The 22027-nt window shown below is 35.9% G+C and overlaps 1 protein-coding gene across 6 annotated transcripts in view; it reads left to right on the top strand.

The window, feature by feature from the left end:
• BDP1 (B double prime 1, subunit of RNA polymerase III transcription initiation factor IIIB) overlaps positions 1 to 22027 on the top strand; it is an 81388-nt gene that overhangs the window by 40391 nt on the left and 18970 nt on the right. For all 6 annotated transcript variants that reach the window (XM_044384132.3, XM_057307061.1, XM_026498821.4 and 3 more), the window contains 12 exons: positions 333 to 555; positions 3793 to 3971; positions 5192 to 5396; positions 6433 to 6572; positions 9527 to 9728; positions 9977 to 10167; positions 10985 to 11372; positions 14451 to 14570; positions 17132 to 17168; positions 17655 to 17747; positions 19328 to 19553; positions 20538 to 20695. In XM_044384132.3, coding sequence (XP_044240067.2) covers positions 333 to 555; positions 3793 to 3971; positions 5192 to 5396; positions 6433 to 6572; positions 9527 to 9728; positions 9977 to 10167; positions 10985 to 11372; positions 14451 to 14570; positions 17132 to 17168; positions 17655 to 17747; positions 19328 to 19553; positions 20538 to 20695 — 2162 coding nt within the window. The remainder of the gene's footprint in view (positions 1 to 332; positions 556 to 3792; positions 3972 to 5191; positions 5397 to 6432; positions 6573 to 9526; positions 9729 to 9976; positions 10168 to 10984; positions 11373 to 14450; positions 14571 to 17131; positions 17169 to 17654; positions 17748 to 19327; positions 19554 to 20537; positions 20696 to 22027) is intronic.

Consider the following 22027-nt stretch of genomic DNA (forward strand, 5'->3'; position numbering starts at 1 on the left):
TAGTGTTACAGATTTTAAGCTTTGGGATAATTGGGAGAGAATTTTGAGGTCATTGTGACAGTAGATTGAGAGGATTACTAATATCAGAATTGTATGTAACACATACTCCTAAGTCAATATGGGTGTGAGAACCCGTGTTTTCTCTTTGCAAAGATGTTAGGCTTATACTTCAGTTGTATTCCTCATATTTTTCAGGATCTACCAAATAGTCCAGTTTGTTTTCCTGTTAAGAATTTAATAATATTTACTGCCAATTTTTCAAGTCGTCCTAAGACTCTGTTCTCATTGCCCCTTCAACTTGTTCTAAAGTTTGATAATCCTTTTTCCAAAAGCAAATCTCTTCCTCAAGAGCAGAAGCCACTTGAAGTTAAACCAGCACGTTTTGTGAGAAGTCGATTCAAAAGACCAAAACCAAACTTAGCAAGAGCAACTTTAAAGAGAGAGACTACAGAAGCAGAAAAATATGTATCTGGGAAGAAATTGGAAACTGATAAAACTGAGGCTGTTGTGGTCCAGCATAGCAGTGAACGGATGGACATGCTCCCTTCTCAACATGTGAGTGCTATTCAAGGTGGATGTTGTTTGTTTTAGCTATTATGGTTATGAAAGTAAAACAACTGGGATTAACATTTAACAAATATTTTCTCATATAATTTCTGCTGCATGTGATACTATTCTTGCTATACTTAATGTGGCTCATTATTCCATGTGGTTTTGTAAGAATCTTGTATCTCTCATGATGGACAAGTATGTCATGGAAAGGAATTTAAGAGGCCTGGGATCTAAGTTCTGATCTTTATTCATCGTGTGACCATAGCCACATAATGCAGCTAGTTTCTCCACAGGAAAAATTAGTTTGATAGTCATTCTTTATTTTACTTTATTGTTAAGGTGAATTAAAAAGTTAAAAGCTTGGGGCACCTGGGTAGCGCAGTCGTTAAGCATCTGCCTTTGGCTCAGGGCGTGATCCCGGCGTTCGGGGATCGAGCCCACATCGGGCTCCTCCGCTGGGAGCTTGCTTCTTCCTCTCCCTCTCCCCTGCTGTGTTCTTTCTGTCGCTGGCTGTCTCTCTGTCACATAAATAAATAAAATCTTAAAAAAAAAAAAAAAAAGTTAAAAGCTTGATAGGAGTTAAAGGAGGTGTTTTATTTAATTTGTTAACTTGGTCCATAATGATTAAGACTGTGTGATATAATATCAAAAACTTTGAAAGGAAATGTTAACACTCATAAGTTGAGTGTTCTAAATATAAAAGTACTTTTTTGGTCATACAGATAGCAACAGGTACATGAAGAGATATCAGCATAATTAATCATTAGGAAAACGCAAATCAAAACCACAATGAGCTATCACCTCCCACCAGATAGAATAACTAGTATCAAAGAGACAAGAAATAGCAAGTGTTGGGAAGAATGTGGAGAGAAAGGAACCCTCATGCACTGTTGGTGGGAATGTAAATTGGTGCAACGACTGTGGAAAACGGTATGAAGGGTCCTCAAAAAATAAAAAAAAAATTACCTTATCCAGTAATTCTACTAGTGGACATTTGTCCAAAGAAAATGAAAAGACTAATTCCAAGAGATAGATGCACTCTTACGTTTATCATAGCATTATTTACAATAGAGAAGATAGGAAAGCACCAAAGTGCCCACCAAAAGATGACTGGATAAAAAAGATGAGTTATGTGTGTGTGTGTGTGTGTCTCTGTGTGTGTGTGTATGTATATATGTGTATATATATGTATGAGTTATGTATATATATATATTATGTATATATGTGTGTGTATATGTATACATACATATGTATGTATGTGTGTGTATACACACACACAATGGACTGTTATCCAGCCATAAAAAAGAATGAGATGTTGCCATTTACAGTAACATGGATGGGCCTAGAAGTCCATTTTGCCAAGTGAAATACTATGCTAAGAGAAATGTCAGACAGAGAAAGACAAATACCATATAATTTCCCTTACATGTGGTATCTAAAAATAAAACAAACAAAAAAAAGAAAGAGAGGGGCGCCTGGGTGGCACAGCGGTTAAGCGTCTGCCTTCGGCTCAGGGCGTGATCCCGGCGTTATGGGATCGAGCCCCACATCAGGCTCCTCCGGTATGAGCCTGCTTCTTCCTCTCCCACTCCCCCTGCTTGTGTTCCCTCTCTCGCTGGCTGTCTCTGTCTCTGTCGAATAAATAAAATAAAATCTTTAAAAAAAAAAAAAAAAAAAAAGAAAGAGACTCAGATACAAAGAACAAACTGGTGGTTGCAAGAGGAGAAGGGGGTGGGGAGATAGGGGAAATAGGAAAAGGGGATTAAGAGGTGCAAACCTCCCTGGGCCCCTGGCTGGTTTAGTTGGTAGACCATGCAACTCTTGATCTTGGGGTTGTGAGTTTGAACCTCATGTTGGGTGTAGAGATTACTTAAAAATAAAATCTTTAAGAAGCACAAACTTTCATGAAATAAGTAAGTAACAGAGATAAAAAGTACAGCATAGGGAATATAGGTAATAATATAGTAACATATGTATGGTTATAGGTAGCGACTATACTTACCGTGGTGAATACCGAATAATGTATAGAATTGTTGAATCACTGTGTTGTACATCTAAAACAATAAAACACTGTATGTCAGCTATATTTCAATAATAAAAAAAAGACAAGTTCATAAAAAAATAAAATAATGTGTTTTTTAAAAAGTGCAATTTTGGATTAAAATTCTTTTATGTTTTATTTTGATTTTTTTAAAAGATTTTATTTATTTGGGAGAGAGAGAGAGAGCACGTGCGCGTGCATGAGAGGGGGGAGGGTCAGAGGGAGAAGCAGACTCCCTGCTGAGCAGGGAGCCCAATGCGGGGCTCAATCCCGGGGCTCTGGGATCATGGCCTGCGCTGAAAGCAGACGCTTAACTGACTGAGCTGCTACCCAGGCGCCCCTTCTTTTATGTTTTAAAATGGCTTAGTTCTGGGGTGCCTAGGTGGCTCAGTTGGTTAAGCGTGTTCAACTCTTAATTTTGACTCAGGTCTTGATCTCAGGGTCATGAATTCAAGCCTGTTGTGGAGCCCATTTAAAAATAAACAAAATAGCTTAGTTTTTACAATGCTTGAAAATTTGTACTTTTTCTTCATGATCTTATATTTTTAAAAGGTATATCTTTTTTTATTGATTATTTTACCTGATTATTAAAATTTCAAGTTGAAAAAATATGTAATCTAAAAAGTGAGAGTCCATTATAATGTCCTATTTCTACCTCCCAAGTTAATCAGTCATATAGCTGTTTTGAATATATCCACCCAGCCTTTTCTGTATAGATATTTATATAAATAATAAAATGTGTGGATATTTTCATTGTTTTCCAAAAATGGTGTTATAACTTGCCTTCTTATTTTTTCACTGAACATAATATTGTGAATATATTTTTGGATCAATATATACAGATTTATCTTCTCAGTGGCTCTGGACTGTTCCATTATAAAGAACTTATAATTTATTCAATACCCTACTGATAAGTTTGTCTTATTCCCAGTGTTTTTGATTTTGTTCTTGCTCTCTTGGGGGTCTGTTAAATGGGTATAGTATATATCTTTGTATGTACTTTTTCGTATACTTACTTGAGTATTTTCGTAAGATACATTTCTAGAAGTAAATTTGCCGAGAATTAAAATTTTTAGTAGATACTGTTCTATTGTCCTCTACAGAGAGACTTTACCAATTTATTTTGCTAGTAGTGTATGAAAGTTCCTGTTTCCCTATACTTTCATCAACCCTCAAAATTTTTCTTATCTGCCTTTTAGGATATGGCTTCCCTAATGACATCAAGAGAAAAAGATAAATCAGGTCAGAGCGAGGAGGAGACTGTAATATTACCATGTATACAGACTGAAAAGGACCTTTCACCTTTGAGTTCTTGTGATCCTGAAGAGAAGTCTCAGCCTACACAGGCCCAGGAAAAGGAATTAGTTGTTTCTATGGGGTAAACAGTCATACTTCTTTGAAAACCTAAAATATATATATATTTAAAAAAAGAAAGGAAAGGAAAATCTAAAATACGAGAGAGAATTCTTTCAAGTGTTTCTTCATTGTCATTAAGATGTGTTAATGTATTTTAAAAGTGAATACCAAGAATACTTGGTTTATTTTTATTTATTTTTTTATTATTTTTCAAAGATTTATTTATTTATTTATTGGGGGGGTGCTCAGGGAGGACTGGCAGAGGGAGAGGGAGAGAGAGTCTTAACCAGCCTCCACAGTGAGCACACAGCCCTATGCGGGGTTTGGTCTTAGGTCCCTGCCATCATGACCTAAGCTGAAACCAAGGGTTGGATGCTTACCCGACTGAGCCACCCAGGCACCCCAAAAATACATGGTTTATTTTTATTCATGTGTCAGACTGCCTAAAATAGGAAATCACATTGAGTTAACTTCTAATGGTTGCCTGCTCGTATTCACTATTAACTGCTCAAGGTTTTATACAAATTATTGCCTTTAAAAATACATGTATATAAAGATTGTATTCATTATCTCCTTAAAAACTGTAGTAGAAGGGTGCCTGGGTGGCTCAGTCAATTAAGTGTCTCCCTTCAGCTCGGGTCATGATCCTGGGGTCCTGGGATCGAGCCCTGCTTCGTGTTCTTTGCTCAGTGGGGGGAGCCTGCTTCTCCTTCTCCCTCTGCCTCCTGCTCCCCCTGCTTGTTCTCTCTCTCTGTCAAATAAATAAATAAAATCTTTACCAAAAAAATTGTAGTAGAAGACTTATTTGCCGTTTTAACCATTTTTTATGAATATGGTCTAGTGGCATTAATGCTCATTCACAAGAATGTACATTCACATTGTTTTTAAACAGTTAAAACATAAATCTCCAGAACTTTTTCATCTTCCAAAACTGAAACTTTACCCATTAACAAGACCACCCCATTCCCCTTCTTCCATTCCCTGGCAACTACCTTTGTACTTTCTGTCTCCATGAATTTGAATCTTCTAGGTACCTTATATTCATTACCTTTAGAAAATTAAAATAATGATTTTTTTAAAATAAAAAAAAATACGTATTTATCATCAAAGTAATTTGATTTTCCTCTAATGGTATAGAATTTTTTTATAGTTTGTTAGGGAAGATTCAAATTTTTTGTTTTTACAGTAGTTTTCACTTTTTACAGTCCAGTTGCCTCTCTTTCTCCCTGTCCTCTCTTCTAGGGCTCATAATACAAACACTGTCCAGCAGGAAGTGAAGGAAAGCGTTATCCCAACTGCTCGAACAGTAAGGAGCCGACTTCAGAGACCCAGACCAAACATAAGAAAGACTGGACGGAGGCAAATAGAAAAAGGTGAAGCTGAAAGCGTAATTAAGGAAGAAAGAACAATAGTACAAAAAGATGAAACTAAAAAGTTCTTGACTGTGGTAAGTTATTGTTATGTAATTGGGCCTTTTCATGCGTGTTAAAATATGAAATGGCAGCTCAGACCGGGTTTAGGATATAGCCATCTGACACTTACTCTCATCAGTGAGTATATAACATATCTAGTTCTGTTCCAGTTTTACCATTCTGGATTTTTTTTCCTAACTAATGAACCTATTCATTATGAAAATGTTCAATTAATACAACATATCATAATGACTGCCCCAGTGTTATCACCTTGAGGTAACCACTGAAAACCTTCTGATATACCTTACTGGGTATATCTCCATGAACACGTGTGTACACTTAATGTAAATTTAAATAATAAAATCTCTGGGGCACCTGGCTAGCTCAGGTGGTAGAGCATGCAACTCTTGATCTTCGGGTTGTAAGTTCAAGCCCCACATTGAGTGTAGAGATTACTGAAACATAAAATAATTTTTTTAAATTATAAAGTACATGCGTACATGTTATTTTGTGACTTATTTTTTACTTAATATATATTAAGTGACTTTTCATGTCTAGAAGTACAGAGATAAATCGTTTTTCATTGCTGCATAACATTCTGCTGTTTGACAGTTTAACCAATCTTTTGATTTATCTTTTGGTATAAATCTAAGTAGTGTAATGCCCTTTTCAACAGATCTTGTTTCTTTCGCCTTCTTTTTCTCTGTCTGCCAAGGGAAAATCTAGATTTAAAGCGATGTAATCCTTATTTGAAACCTCCCTACCCCCAGAAGAAATCATTAAACTTTTTTGGAAAAGATCATTAAACTTTTTTGGTGGTGGGGTAGGGGGGTGGTGGGTGTTCACAACAGATAATTATTTAGTTTTTAAAGTGTTCTGTAAACATAATAATTGCAATAATTCAAACTTTCTCTCTGAATTAGTTTTATTTTGGGCAGCAAAACATGAACATCTCATACCTAGTTTGACTCTTAGTTTTGAAAATCTCAGTACCTTTCTTAATGATTGAAATATTTTAGGAGTTATGTTCAGTTGTTAAAAAAAAATGCTACTATTCTTTTGTCGTTTTAGCCAAATTCTCCAGTTGGAACTGAAATTGAAGTTGTATCCTCCGAAGTTTCAGAAGGTAGAATGAATGAAAACCAGAGTCACATGGTTCTTGTAGAACCTCTTCCTCTTAACAGAATAAATGTTTTAGATGAAAAGATGAGGTGAGTTTGCTTTTAGAAAAGCATAAAACTTTCTAAAGATAAAGGTTGAATAACTTGATATCAAGAAAATTTTGTGAAAGGATAAAGCAATACTTTATTATGAAAGAATATTTTAAATATGCTTCTTTAAATACTGTAAGAGTTGCATGAATGATACTCTCTTAATTTATAATTTCTCCACAAAGTTTGGTGAGCCTCTTCATTTTTTATTTTAAAACTATATTTGATAGTAGACAGAAGTTCTTAAGTTCTTTGAATATTTAGAAATTTATATCCCACTAAAATTCATAAATAGGAAGTGCAACAAAGTACTTAATATATGCTATATTTAGAATTGTGTCCCCAACCAAATGGTAAGAATGGTATCTTTTAAATGAGTTACACTAGAAAGGTGAAGCTATTTCAGTACTATTACTTTTATTTATTATTTATAATCTTTATTATTACTGATACTACTTTTTTAAAAAAAGATTTATTTATTTTAGAGAGTGCATGTACTTGCATGCGTGTGAGTGAGCAGGGAGAGGGGCAGAAGGAGAGGGAGAGAATCTCAAGCATTCTACCCACTGAGTGCTGAGCCCCAGGCAGGCCTCAATCTCATGGCCCTGAAATAATGAAGGGAGCTGAAATCAGGAATTGATTTCAACTGAGCCCCCCAGGCACCTTGATACTACTTTTTGATTAGCATTGATCAAAGAATGCTTCATTGCAAGGGTACCACTGGAGAGAAGACCCAAAAGAAGTTAAGGAACAGCAGGTCCAGGAGATGTCTAGGGGGAGAGGGAACAGCAGCTCAAAAGTACTTGAGGCGAGAGTATGCCTTGCTTGTTTGAGGAAAAGTAAAGGGAGCTAGTGTGAAATAGGGGGAGAGAGAGGGAGAGTAGTAGCTGTAGGGAAGGGTAAAGGCTGACCAGGGAGAATGGCAGATTATATAGGACCATTGTAAGCAATTTGATTTTGACTCTCAGTGAGCCTTTAAAGACGAGGGACCGTCAAGGTCAGCCTCCTAATGCTCTCATTTATAATTGACTAGGTAAACCAAGAGGATTTAAATGGATTGTTCAAAATAACATTGGCAAATTAGTTTTTAAACTTAAGTTTTCAGGATTTATGACTTTCAGACTAGCAGATTCCTGTAGTTATATAAGCAGACCTTCCTGAAAGAAACTTTACATGTTTCAAGAGATTTATGCTGAACTTTTGTGTTTTTTAATGAGAGAAATCAAACTTTTAGTTTATTTATGGAAACCCACACTCTACCCTCACCCCCTTCTTTTTTTTTCTTTTGAAAACCCTTTTTCTACTCATGAAATTTATTCCAGCTGTTCACTTTATCATGACAGATACTTTCTTCAGAGTAAAAATCTTTATAGTTTTAAAATTAGGTTGTTCTTGGGGCGCCTGGGTGGCACAGTGGTTAAGTGTGTGCCTTCGGCTCAGGGCGTGATCCCGGCGTTCTGGGATGGAGCCCCACATCAGGCTCTTCTGCTGGGAGCCTGCTTCTTCCTCTCCCACTCCCCCTGCTTGTGTTCCCTCTCTCGCTGGCTGTCTCTATCTCTGTTGAATAAATAAATAAAATCTTAAAAAAATAATAATAATAAAATAAAATAAAATTAGGTTGTTCCTAAGTCCAGTATTGCCTTGTCCCTTTTGACTTAAGTAGCACATTAAGTTTATGTATGTGTTGTACTTTTACTTGCTTTTGTAGAATCACACTTGACTGTAAATAGCTTATGTTAAATATAACCTATTTTCCTAAATACATTGGCCTACGCTGTAATGTATTTAGCCAGCATCATAACCTTGTTGGAATTTCCTGTGAACTTCTTTGGTGTTTCACTGTCAGAAGAGCTTTGCAGACTTGGAACATTTGGAAATGTAACTAAGTACTTACTCTTCTAGGTAATTTATTAGAAATATTACTTAAGATTAGTCTTTAATATAGATCTTTCAGAGAACTACTGATAAATACTTACATACCTAATTTTCTTTATAATATCCAGGTTTATATTAGTTTTAAACTTCCCAATTCAGAATTCAGATCCTTGCCAGTAATTAAAATATTTTTCAGGAAAACTTAAGATACAGCTTTTCACGGGTTGTCTTGGGAGCTATACCTACTCTATTGAATGTTAAACCTTGTCTTTTTCTGATTTGGCAGATGCAAAATGAGTATATTGAGATCCTATGACACTGGCTGTCAATAAACCCTTTTCTATAAACTGACAGGTCTGTGATGGGAGAACAAACTCTGGCTTTCAAGCCTGATCTTGAACCAGAAGGACCAAGGATATTGTGACCATTGTATATTTGTTCATGCTTCAGAGCCCAGTTGAAGATAGTTGTTTGAAGTACCATTATGAAACCCATATTCAATACTGGCTTTTTTTTTTGTATCTAGTTATTTCTCTGAAAATTATTTAAAGTACCGTGACACTATACACCAGAATCAATTAGTGAAAGTAAAAAAAGATTAATATTACCGGAAACTATTTTCCAGACTGTACAGAAAATGGAAATTATAAAAGCTTTTACATTCTTTTTATCAGCATGTGTGGTTTCATTTTATGTGCTTGGTTTTATTTTATTTATTTATTTTTTTAATTTTTTTTATTTTTTTAAAGATTTTATTTATTTATTTGACAGAGATAGAGACAGCCAGTGAGAGAGGGAACACAAGCAGGGGGAGTAGGAGAGGAAGAAGCAGGCTCATAGCAGAGGAGCTTGATGTGGGGCTCGATCCCATAACGCCGGGACCACACCCTGAGCTGAAGGCAGACGCTTTAACCGCTGTGCCACCCAGGAGCCCCTATGTGCTTGGTTTTAAAGCCAATTTATATACAGTCCTGTCAACATAGTTTTGGTTTGCATTCAAAATTGTTTGATACAACAGCTGTCCTATCAATAAGGAATTCTGATTTTGGTTTTTCATCATGATTTGTTCTTCATTCTAGACATGAACCTAAAAGGTCTATTCCTAGTCCAACACATCTGGTAAGAAGGCAATTCCAAAAGGCTAAGCCAAATTTGAGAAGAGTACATGGTAAGAAAGAGGAACCAGGCATAGAAAAAGACAGAGCAGATCAGAGTGAGGCAAGGAAGCCAGAAGATAATTTGCTGCAGCCAGGAGATTCTAACACCTATCTCCTTCAAAAAGTAAGTTTGAAAAAAATACTTTTTGTCAGTGGGCTCTGTTTTGTCAAGATCATGAAGGAGAGAATTTTAAAAACAGTTTTGTCTTTTGTACTGTAATTTTATAAAAATTGAGTGACCTAATATTATAAAAAGTTAGAAACCAGTCACTTGTGTACGTGTAAGCCTAGAGCTTTAGGCCCAGCCACCGAACCAAATTATCATAAAGATTGTTTCCATGGTAATATTAGCTGTTTCTTCTTAAATTTAAGGAAAAGGCTGAGTTTTTGACATCTTTGGAGGTTTCAGCAGGAAAAGATTGTGTAGATTCCACAGAGTCCAGTTTGGGCAAAAACGATGCTCATTCAGAAGCTGGACCATCCGGAAGTGTTGAAGAAAAAACTGTAGGGGATAATTCTGTGTCCTCAGTTGCTGAAGAACAGTGTCTCAGTAAACTATCAAGGTAAAGTTTCGTTTAACAAGTACTTTCAGAATAAGAAATAAAAATAACTTTGTATGGATGTCCTGCCATAACTTATTGGTAGAGTAAAAAGATGGTTTGTTAGCAGAAGTGTAGATTGCTAATTACAGGTCTGTTCCATTACCACTTAGTATTTTTATTTACTAAAGTTTACCTTTTTCTGATGTTCTTAGGGAGATTTTTCTTTCCTGCATTTAAAATTTCTGGATATTAGACATGAGCAGAAGCCTGACCAGAGAGTAGTATCTATTACCTAAATAATTAAAATGCTAGTTCAAGTGGGGTCACAAATACAGCTGAAGGGTACTCATGTTCTATAGTTTTTAAGGAAAGTGGAAAAGAACTTAAGTTCTAAAAAAACGACATTGTTCTGATGGATTTTCTGACTTCCCTTCTTTATTTTAACCTAGTCTGTTTACCCAGTAGGATACACCAGTATCACTTCTTTTTGAGCTCATTTTGTTTTACTGGACCGTTTTCCTTTTCTCATTTTCTTCTAATAATTTCCAGTCTTGTATCTCATCTTCACTTAAATAGCAAGGAAAAAATGGCCCAGAATTAAAAACTTACTATGAAAAATATGTAGGTAAAGAACTAAGAATGCATTTTGAGTAAGAAACTAGTAGTGATAGTACATTTCTTTCTTCATTTCAGAGAGTAAGTTTTTGACATAATGCGTTGTGGACATTTTCATTTTAATGGCTTGAAGTGGTATTTCATTCTGAAATTTTGGTTTCATTAAAATAGCCTTCTCCTTGTGCATGTAATGACTGTGTTGTTATTTTGATTAAACATCCAGCTCTCCACAGCTGTTAAAAGAATCAAATTACTCTAAAATTGGTCTGGATCGAAAAGCAACGGCCTCTTCTGCTTCTGAGTGTGAGGTAGATCATACTGGAAGGAGAATGCATCGCAAGATGAAACCAAGTGTCACCAGAGGACGTGGATCAAAACGAGTTCGAAGTAAGACCTCTAAGAAGGAACCTCGAGCTTCCAAGGCCACTCTGGTGACTCTTCGGGCTTCACAGGAAGAAGATGAAGATGATGATGAAGATTTTGAGCCTGATTATGAAGATGAAAGTTATCATCTTGCTCCAGAAGAAGTAAACAAAGCTCCAGTTTTTGTTCCCATTGGCCTCAGGTCTCCCGAACCTGTTCCTGCTCAGATCGAGGAAACGATGGAAGAGGTAGTGTTTTTTGAAATCTTGGAACTTTGTCTTTTTTTTTTTTCTTTCTTTTAGTGTATCATTGTTTCTTCTTAGCGATTATTAAGATTTGAAAAGTTCGTTCTCTAAATAGCCTCTCCCAAATGTAATTTGTATGAGGCCTCCAGGATATCTGAAGGAATCAGTAGAAGGAGCCTCCTGTGATTACTTAATCTCTGTGACCCAGGCCCACAATTAACCTCTATGACCCAGGCCCACCATGAGGTAGTCACTGTAATAACAAGAATCGAAATCTAATATCCTTTGTATGTGGAGGCTGCTTAATCTACTTTCTGATTAATTTTTCTTTTTCAATTTGGCAGCTGTTTTCTGTTAACTCTCTGATAGGCTGAGGCTGGTTGGTAGAGAATGTAAAGAAGGGATATGTTTCTTTTTGTTTTTTTTTTTTCTTTTTAAAAATTTTGGTAAAATACTATCATGGAAATTTTATCATAAAATTTATCATCTTAGCCATTTTAAGTGTGTAATTCAGTGGCATTAAATGCACTCATATTGTTGTGCTACACCATCACCACCATCCATCCACAGAACTTTTTTCGTCTTGAAGAACTAAAACTCTATCCATTAAATGGTAATTTCCCATTACCTCCTCCCCTCTTGCCCATGGCAAACACCATTCTACGTTCGTCTTTATGACATTACTGTAAGTACTTCACGTAACTGGATTCATACAGTATCTGTCCTCATCGTGACTGGCTTATTTCATGGAGTATAAAGTTTTTAGGTTTCATCCATATTGAAGCATGTGTCAGAATGTTCTTTTTTTAAGGTTGAATAATACTTCATCATGTATCTGTACCACATTTTGTTGATCTTTCATCTGTAAATGGACGGTTGGGTTGTTTCCACCTGTTGGCTAGTATTTCAGAGAGTGCTGCTCTGAACGTGGGTGGACAAATCCCTCCTCTAAACCTGTTCCCAATTCCTTTGGGGATATACCTAGAAGTGGAGTCACTGAATTATATGGTAAATCATACACCAATTTTTACTGTTTTGAAAAACTGCCATACTGTTTCCGTAGCAGTTGTATCGTTTTATCTTCCTATCAGTAGTGTACTAGGGTTCTGATTTCTGCACATTCTCACCAGCCCTTCATTTATTTGTTTATTTATTTATTTATGGATAGGAGATGGAGAAACATAGTATTTCAACTTACTTTGTTATAAGAGCTCCTTTTTTGCCTCTTGGTCTAGTATTCCAGCTTTGTTTCTGCCTCAATTTTCAGTAATTTACTTGGCTTAAAGAGCAGCAAAATTGAATCTCTTTTGTATTAAGCATTTGTGATTGTTTCTGAGTCATTTGCAACAGAATTAGGAGTTAACTGAGGTAGTAGTGATGATAATAGCAAAAGAAGTAGGAAACTTAAACCAATTCAAGTAATGTTGAATCCAGAATTAATGGATTATTGGATCTGTAACAACATTTATGATGAATGGAAGTCCACAACCACCTTTATTTATTCACTGTTAATAATCACATACTAAATGATATAAAGTGAATGAGTTAGAGTGGTTGAAACTAAATAAAAATGATGCAGAATGAAATTTCTTATAACTGAAAGTTCAGAGTTGAAGATGGTGAATTTACGTTTTATTTGAAACCAAGAAAATGCAAAAGGAAAGTTAATTTTTTGCAGGGACAGCTGGTTAACACTGCATGAGAATTCATTTAGCTATATGTTTTGTATTTTACTAATTTCGTTGGTTGAAAGGCACATTGTTAAGTGAAAGAAGTCAGTTGCAAAAGAATCACATAATCACATAATTATCCGTTCATATGAAAATGTCTCAAACAGGAAAATCTATAGAGATAGAAAGTAGATTAGTGGTTTGTCATAAGGATTTGGAGATGAGGGATTAAGAGAGTGATAACTAATGGATATGGAGTTCTTTTTTGAAGTGATGAAAATGTTCTAAAAGTGGCTGTGGTGATGGTTACACATACCTGTGCATATTCCAGAAACCTCAAATTGTACACTTTACATGGGTGAATTCTTGGTATGTAAATCATGTCTCTATAGTAAAGCTGTTTAAAAAAAAAATAAAGCTTTGAAACTGGATAGTGCCTTAAAGAACCAACTTTCAAATATCTACAGTATTTCCATTTGTCATCCATTCTCAACTCTTCAGAAAATATTTTGTTTTTTCAAGTCATTTTAACTGTCTCATTTCATCCCAGGCCTATAGGGTAGTAGCAAAGATTTTTCTCTAATATTTGCTTCTGAGGAAACAGATACAGAACACACGAGTGTTACTATAGTAATTATATCACGAAGGCAGATTTTCATCCTTGACTCTTTACTCACTTTCTATTGAGTCATAGTTTTTTGTACTTATCTCTCTGTAAATAAGAAACCAGATTGTCTTATATATAGTCTAGGAGATAAATCTTATTCCCGTAGCCCCCAGATTATAGGGATCTATGACCAAAAAATGACTATGTGAGTAAATGTGAATGAATTCATGTTTTCACATGTCCATTGCCATGGCTATCGTGGTGGTGTGCGAGAGGGTAGTTGCCTTGGTGCAGGGGTAGATGTGTGGTAAATCTTTTTAAAGTGCTTTCAACTGATCTTTATTACAGCACTGAAGACATTGTATAGTTAGATAATTGCATGTCTCTTGTCCTCAGATTGTGAGTTCCTTGAGGGCAGGGACCAAACTACCTTATTCAGCTTTGTACCCTTGTATCTGTAGCCTTCTAGTTTTTAGGAAGCACTCCATAAATGTTCACAGATTGTTGAGAGAAATTATGGGAATGTGGAGACAAAGTGGAGATAGTAGAAAGTGAAGTGCTAGGTACTAAGATTACCTTGGAAATTTTGTTTACTGTTTGTAAGGATCACAGACCCCTCCAAAACCTTAAATGTTTTATTTTGCTAAGTTGATGTCAATCCATTTAAGAATTACTATATTTCAGTTTTTAATTGTGTATGAATGTGGGTTGTTTATTCAGTTTACCACTTTATTTTACTTAGTCATTTTGTTTTACTGGCTGTAGTATGCCGAAAAGAAATAATGAAACTTCTCATTTTGACAGCTTGAAATAACTGTGAATGTACCAGATATAGGCATAGCTGTTGTTGAACATCCGCTCTCAAACACAGATGTGACTGCTCAGGCAATGAAACAAGAAGAAAATCTGAAGGCATTACCTGTTGTAAGCATCCATTTTAATATGTTTTGTTTTTAACTCTTTGTTTACTTTCAAAAGAATGGAGGTTTATTTTGAAAGCTTTGAGTTTACAAGCCATTCTTATTAATTTCTATCATGTAGGGAGCTCTAAGTATGAATAGTAGGAACTGGTGAATAATCCATAGATTTTGTATTTCCCTCGGAAAGCATTGATTTTTGGGTGTGTGTGCATGAATCACTCAATATCCTTATAAACTTAGGTTAAAGTTCTGTTGCATTAAGTCTATATTAAATAGAAATTAGTTAAAATATATTTACTTGCATTTTGTTTGGTACTCTTTTCCTTATTTGGTATTTCTCTTGTTTTTGGAGAAGCAGACTGGAAATTATATTTTTTTAACAACTTCTTAATTTTTTTATTTTTTTAAAGATTTTTATTTGAGAGCGAGTAAGGGAGGGAGAGAGAGCACAGAGGGAGAGGGAGACTCCTGGCTGAGCAGAGAGCCCACTGAGGGGCTCGATCCTAGGACCCTGGGCTCATGACCTGAGCCAAAGGCAGGCACTTAGCCAGCTGAACCACTAGGTGCTCCTTTTAACAACTTTGTTAAGATACAACGCACACACCAAATAAGTCACCGACTGAAAATGTACAATTCACTGGTTTCTTGTATATTTATAGATATGCGCAAACATTGTAACAGTCAATTCTAGAACATTTTTGTCACCTCAAAAAGAAACCTTATATCCCAGAGCAGTTGCTCCTCATTTCTTCTCGACTCTCCCCAGGCTTAGATAACCAGTAGTCTACTTTTTGTCTCTGCAGATTGTCTGTTCTGGATGTTTCATTTAAATTGACTCATAAAATATGGTCTTCTGTCTCCATTGCCATGTGGTGATCTCCCTGTATGTGTGTCTCTGTGACTTTTTTCTTCTAAAGACACCGGTCGTATTGGATAGGGCCAACCCTAATCCAGTATGACCTCCTGTTAACTTTTTTACATCTAAAAAGGCCCTATTTCCAAATAAGGTTACATTCATGGGTTAGGACTTAAACATATCTTTCTGGGTGACAGAATTCAGTTTACAACACTTGTTTTCTTTTTTCTTTTTCTTTTTAAAAGATTTTATTTATTTATTTGACAGAGAGAGAGAGCACAAGCAGGGGGAGCGGCAGGCAGAGGGAGAAGGAGAAGCAGGCTCCCCTCTGAGCAAGGAGCCCCAAGTAGGGCTCCATCTCAGGACCCTGGCATCATGATCTGAGCCGAAGGCAGACTCTTAACCGACTGAGCCATTCAGGCGCCCCAGTTTACAATACTTTTCAATCTAGATGTCTTTTATATCTATTGCTTACCTAATTGCCCTTGCTAGAACCTCCAGTACAGTGGTGAACAAAAGTGGCAAGAGTGAACATTTTTGTCTCATTACTGGTCTTAGAGGAAAGTATCCAGTCTTTCACCATGATGCTTGATGTTAACTATGGACTTTACATGGGTATTTCATTTTTATCAAATTGAAGAAGTTCTAGTCTTTTCCTAGTTTGCATGACAGTATTATCATGAAAGAGCATCGGAAGTTGTCATATGCTTTTTCTGCATCTATTGAGATGATCATGTGATTTTTACCTATTTATTATATTGATATGATGTATTACATTGAATTTTGATGTTAAATAAAAAAATTCATCCCTGGGATAAATCCTACTTGGCTATGGCCTGCAGGTTTTATATGTTGCTGGATTTGGTTTGCTCATATTTTATTGAGGTTTCTTTGTGTGCAAATTCATAATAGATAATTCTATTTTCTATTACGAATCTGACACCAGATTCTTGTGGTGTCAGGAGCTGAAGTCCTGTTCTTCCTAGGAAGAAAGCCCTTCCAACTGGGGCCTACAAGGGGAAAAGACCCTATTTTCTTAGTTGCAGGTTCTGAGCTGGGGCCTCTGCTTCACTGAGCTGAGAAGGAGGAGGGAGAGAGCAGTCTTACTTCAAATACCACAAACTCTCCACTTCGTTACTGTAGTTTTATCAGTTTTCTCAAAAAGATGTTTCTTTTGTCCTAGGACTAGAGGCTTTAAATGTTTGTTTTTAATAAATTTTACCAGTTTCACTGGGGAGAGGGTCAGCAGAGCTCCTTGTGATGTCATATTGGACATAAATCTTGTAACTTCTTAATTTGTTAAAATTCATTTAAGTTTTAAGCCATCTAGTGTAAAAAATTGTCAGTATTCTTCAGTCTTTGGTTTCCAGTGTTTAAAACTAGTGGCAGATATGACTGAATTTGAAGGATTATGAAAGTGAAGAAGTAAATTAAGAATGGTAGGTCCACTTGGTAATTGTGATATGATTAGAGTTAAAAATTTGCATGTAATACAAGGAAAAGGTAAAATAAGGAGCAAGAGACAAAATAACTTGGCTTTTAAATTATTTCTGTTGATGAAATGTTATGAATAATTGTATAGGGAAAAAACAGTTTCCACTCCTTTGTAATCAAAAACATTGAAGAACTGTAACACATCATGGTTTTTGAGACATAGAACATATATTTGGGAAAATACGTAAGACATTGCTTATCTTTTCCTCTTTTAGGAAATGAACACAGGTGAACATACCCAAGATGAAACAGGTAACTGTTAATAAGGAAGCTGCTGAAACTACTTGTTTAACACTAACAAAATGATTTAGTATTGGTATTAGTTAGCAAATGAGTAATTTCACTGGCGAGTTGAACAAAAAGTTTCAGTTGTTGAATGTGTTATCTCCAGGAGAAACTTGGATTCTTGGAATAATTACTTTATGAAGTGAGTTAAGAGTTAAATGTTTAATAAAGAAATATTACTTATTTCCTCTGATCTGCACAGATGTATTTTCTTTTACGATATTAAGTTATTTAATAGGAGGGAGGCATTTTCATTGAGTAAAAGCTAACAATTAATGATTTCTTTTTTTTTGTAGTAACCAAACGCTGCCCTAGTAAGGAATTAGTGGTATGCAGGATATTGGAACTTGTTACTAGAGGATAAATACTTGAATTAAAAATGTTTTCTAAGTAAACAAACTTCAATTTCCAGCTTCATTTTTCTGTTTTAATGTTGGTATATGTCCTCACAAGGTACCAATGATGGAAGCACTGAAGCTGCTATAACTTTACTTACAATGGGAGATCTAGTGTTGCAGTCAGAGATTGGTGCAGAACAGAGTGATGGTAAGAATGAAAGTTAAGTCCTACCGAAAAGAGCCTTTTAAAATACAGCTTTTAAGAAATTATACCCACAGTTGAGTAATAAGTCAGTACCTGCCTTTTACATTTGAAGTTGGCATAACTTTGATTTTTTCCAGAAAAAGATAATATGTGTTCATTGATCCGTCCAACTTAGTCCCTTTAGATGTAGTGGCCATCATTTCAAGATAGTGCACTTGATTTATTAAGAAAACTTAGTATTCCTGGAATAATCTAGTGAGTCCTCTACTTTTCTCATCATAAATATTAGTTAACTGAGCTCATTGATCGCTGATCACTTGACACGTATTTCTTTAGCAAAGGAGCTTCTGCTTTGGATTGTCTTCACAGTTACCTGACAATCACATATAGTATGAAGGGACAATAGCAGTCATTGAAATAATTTAATTGCAACTATTCTGTTAGTTTGGACTGAGCCAAAAGATATGTCAACTTGGATTTTCACAGTATTTTAGGCTGACCTTATGGAGTATCTTCTATTTTAAGTCTACTAAATGGATAGTTAATTATATTCCTGTTAATTATTTTGTCTAGAGATCAGTGGCCTGCCATTTATTTTAGGTGTTAAACTTCTAGGCCCGTAACTATATATTTATCAGGATATTTTCTGGTCTGCGTTCCTTATACAGTCTCATTTCTCTCTCTCTCCCTCTCATTTATTTATTTATTTATTTATTTATTTTTGAGTGAATTATATACCCAGTGTGGGGCTTGAATTCATGACCCCAAGATCAAGAGTCACATGTTCTACTGACTGAGCCAGGCAGATGCCTGTATACAGCTATTTTCTCAATGGCAGAGTATTGCTTTGGAACCTGTCACAAATCTCTAGAACATAAAAACAGGTTTTAAAAATTTGTAAATGAAGGTGATCCTATCTTGAAACTTATTTGAGGCTATGTAGTTACTCAAGGTAACAGATTCATTTTTACTTTTTTTTTTTTTTTAAGATTTTATTTATTTGTCAGAGAGAGAGAGCACAAGCAGGGGGGGCACAGGCAGAGGGAGAAGAAGTCTCCCCACTGAGCAAGGAGCATGACTCAGGACATGATCCCAGGACTCTGGGATCCCAGGACTCTGGGATCATGACCTGAGCCGAAGGCAGATGCCCAACTGACTGAGCCACCCAGGCATCACTCATGTTTTACTTCTAATAGCTCAAAAATTCTAGTCTGTAAGATTAGGCTTAGAACAAGTCAAATCTCTGGCATAAAATATATGATCATATATTTATTTTTTTAAGAGTTTATTTTTGAGAGAGAGCACATGCATGAGCAGGGGGGAGGGTTAGATTCCCCACTGGGCAGGGAACACACTGTGGGGCTCCATCCCAGGACCCTGAGATCATGACCTGAGTCAAAGGCAGACCTTTAAGCGACTGAGCCACCCAGGCGCCCTGATCATATATTTAAATTCAGGTCCAAAAAGAGTAAACTTTAAAAATAATGTAGAATTTTATGATTACTTAATGTTGAGGGATTTATTTTCTTTGGACATCTACTTGTATTGGGTCAATTTTAATTTTCTGTTCTTTTCTGTAATAGGAGTATGTGTACTTCTTGATGTTCATTCAAAGGATAAAAGCTGTGTTCCTTTTAGCCCAGATAATATAAATCACGAAATTGTTCGTGAATGTCAGGAGCTTTCTTCACCTGTCAATAGTACATCTCCTTCATCATTAGAAGAAAACAAGATTGTGTTGGAAGAGCAGAGTGCAAAAGAAGAAATTGGTTTAGTGGAGAAAGTAAAGGAAAACGCTGTATCAACCAGGTTTATTTTGCTTTATTAAACTCTTGAGTTTTATAGTATTCAATTAATAAATACATTTAAAACAACTATCAATTTAATTAATAGCTTTTGAGTAGTACTTGTATAAGTGTAAAGTAGGCAGTGCTAATTTCTCAGGCTTTTTTAAAGATTTTATTTATTTGAGAGAGTGAGTGTGAGTAAGAGAGAGAGAGAAGGAGCAGGGGGAGGGGCAGAGGGAAAGGGAGAAGCAGATTCCCCACTGAGCAGGGAGCCCAACATGGGGCTCGATCCTGGGACTCCAGGGTCATGACCTCAGCAGAAAGCAGACGCTTAACTGACCGAGCCACCCAGGTGCCCCAGTTTCTCAGCTTTTAAAATGAGGACCGGCTGGTTTGCCTTTTTTTTTTTTTTTAATATTTTATGTATTTATTTGAGAGAGCACGAGCATGAGCAGGGGGAGGGGCAGAGGGAGAGGGATAAGCAGACTCCCCACTGAGCAGGGAGCCTAAGAGGGGGCTTCATCCTAGGACCCTGGGATCATGACCTGAGCCAAAGGCAGACACTTAACCGACTGATCTACCCAGGCACCTGTAGTTTGCTGTTGTTTTTTTTTTAATTTAATTTTTTTAGGTAGACTCCACACCCAACATGGGGCTTGAACTCAGGACTCTGAGATCAAGAGCCACACGCTCTACTCACTGAGCCAGCCAGGCGCCCCTAATGGTTTGCATATTAAAGTAAATGCATTGTGTGCATCTTTGAAACTTTAATGAAATAGTTTTATGTAAATACAGTCTTTGTGTTATGAACATGGTCCAGATTCTCTTCCTTTCTCTAGACTTTCAATAAAATTACCAGTGTGTGTTTTCAGCATTAAAAAATGAACACTTAACAGATATTGTGGCACCTGAGAAGGTGGCACATAACTGTATCAGAATGTATGAAGGTGAGAGAGGTCATTCTTACATGGTTGATGAATTTCTCTTCCCATCTTTCTTTTTCTAGGAGTACAACTTCTGAAGTGACCAGTAATTTGAGAATGAGAAGTAGGTTTGCCAAGCCTAAACCAAATCTTAAGACTTCAGGGACCAATAGGTTTGGTGTTCATCAGGAAGTTCCCAATTTGTTTGTAAACAAAGGAGAAGTAGTAGAAAATCAAAGAGGTAAATTTTGTTCCCTTAAACAGCTGCAAAATTACTTTTACAGGAGAAATTGCATTAACATTTCAAATGGAATATTCAGTTAAAATTGTTTTAATTTAGTATTAAAAAGTTTCAAAAAGTAGAATGAACTATAAAATAAATACCAATAAATCCATCAACAGCTTCAGTCATTATTACCATTTTGCTATTTAGTTGACCCAAAATAACATGGGTTTGAACTGCATGGGTCCACTATACATGGATTTTTTAAAAAAGATTTTATTTATTTATTTATTTATTTATCTATCTATCTATTTATTTATTTATTTAGAGTGGTGGGGGAGGGGAGAGGGAGAGCAAGAATCCCAAGCAGACTCCGTGCTGAGCGTGGAGCCCAATGCAGGGCTTGATCTTTGAGATCATTGCCCTGAGCTGAAAACAAGAGTTGGACGCTTAACCAACTGAGCCACCCAGGTGCCCCTATACATGGATTTTTTTTTTAACTTTTAAAATATGTTTTATTTGGAAATAATTTCAAACTTACAGAAAACTTACAAGAATAAGAAATAGTACAAAGAACATCCAGATGCCTCTTATATATAAGCTTATACTTAATTATACATGGATTTTTTTTATAAACACATTACAGTACTATAAATGTATTTTCTTTTCCTTTTGATTTTCTTTTTTTTTTTTAATATTTATTTATTTGAGAGAGAGGGAGAGTACAGAGGAAGAGTGAGAGGGAGAAGCAGACTGTCCACCAAGCAGGGAGCCCCATGTGGGGCTGCATCCCAGGACCCTAGGATCATGACCCCAGCCAAAGGCAGATGCTTTAACCGACTGAGTCACTCAGGTGTCCCTCCTTATGATTTTTCTTAATAACATTTTATTTGTTCTAGCTTACTTTATTGTAAGAATACAGTATTTAATACATATAATATATGTTAATCAACTGTTTATGTCACCACTAAGGCATCTGGTCAAGAGTAGACTATTAGTAGTTAGGTTTTTTGGGAATCAGATATGCAGAATTTCTACTACATGGGAGGTTTTGTGCCCTTAACCCCCATGTTGTTGAAGGGTTAACTGTATTTACTTAGCATTTTCTTCATATGTACTTTTTATGTGTGTTTGTGTGTACATGAATATTCAAGCAAACATTTTTTAGAAACCTATACATGCATGTGGCAAAAAATAAGACCTTGTCCACAAGGTATAAAATTTAATGAACTTCTTTTGTTCCCAGTCCCCTAATCTCATGTCTAGTGGTAAACTGTCATTAAGTTTTTATTGTGGATTTCCAGAAGTGTTTTATACACATAAGCATCTAAATGTGGGGCTGTGTGTGTA

This window comes from Ursus arctos, unplaced genomic scaffold (assembly GCF_023065955.2).
Source record: "Ursus arctos isolate Adak ecotype North America unplaced genomic scaffold, UrsArc2.0 scaffold_5, whole genome shotgun sequence".
NCBI lineage: Eukaryota > Metazoa > Chordata > Mammalia > Carnivora > Ursidae > Ursus > Ursus arctos.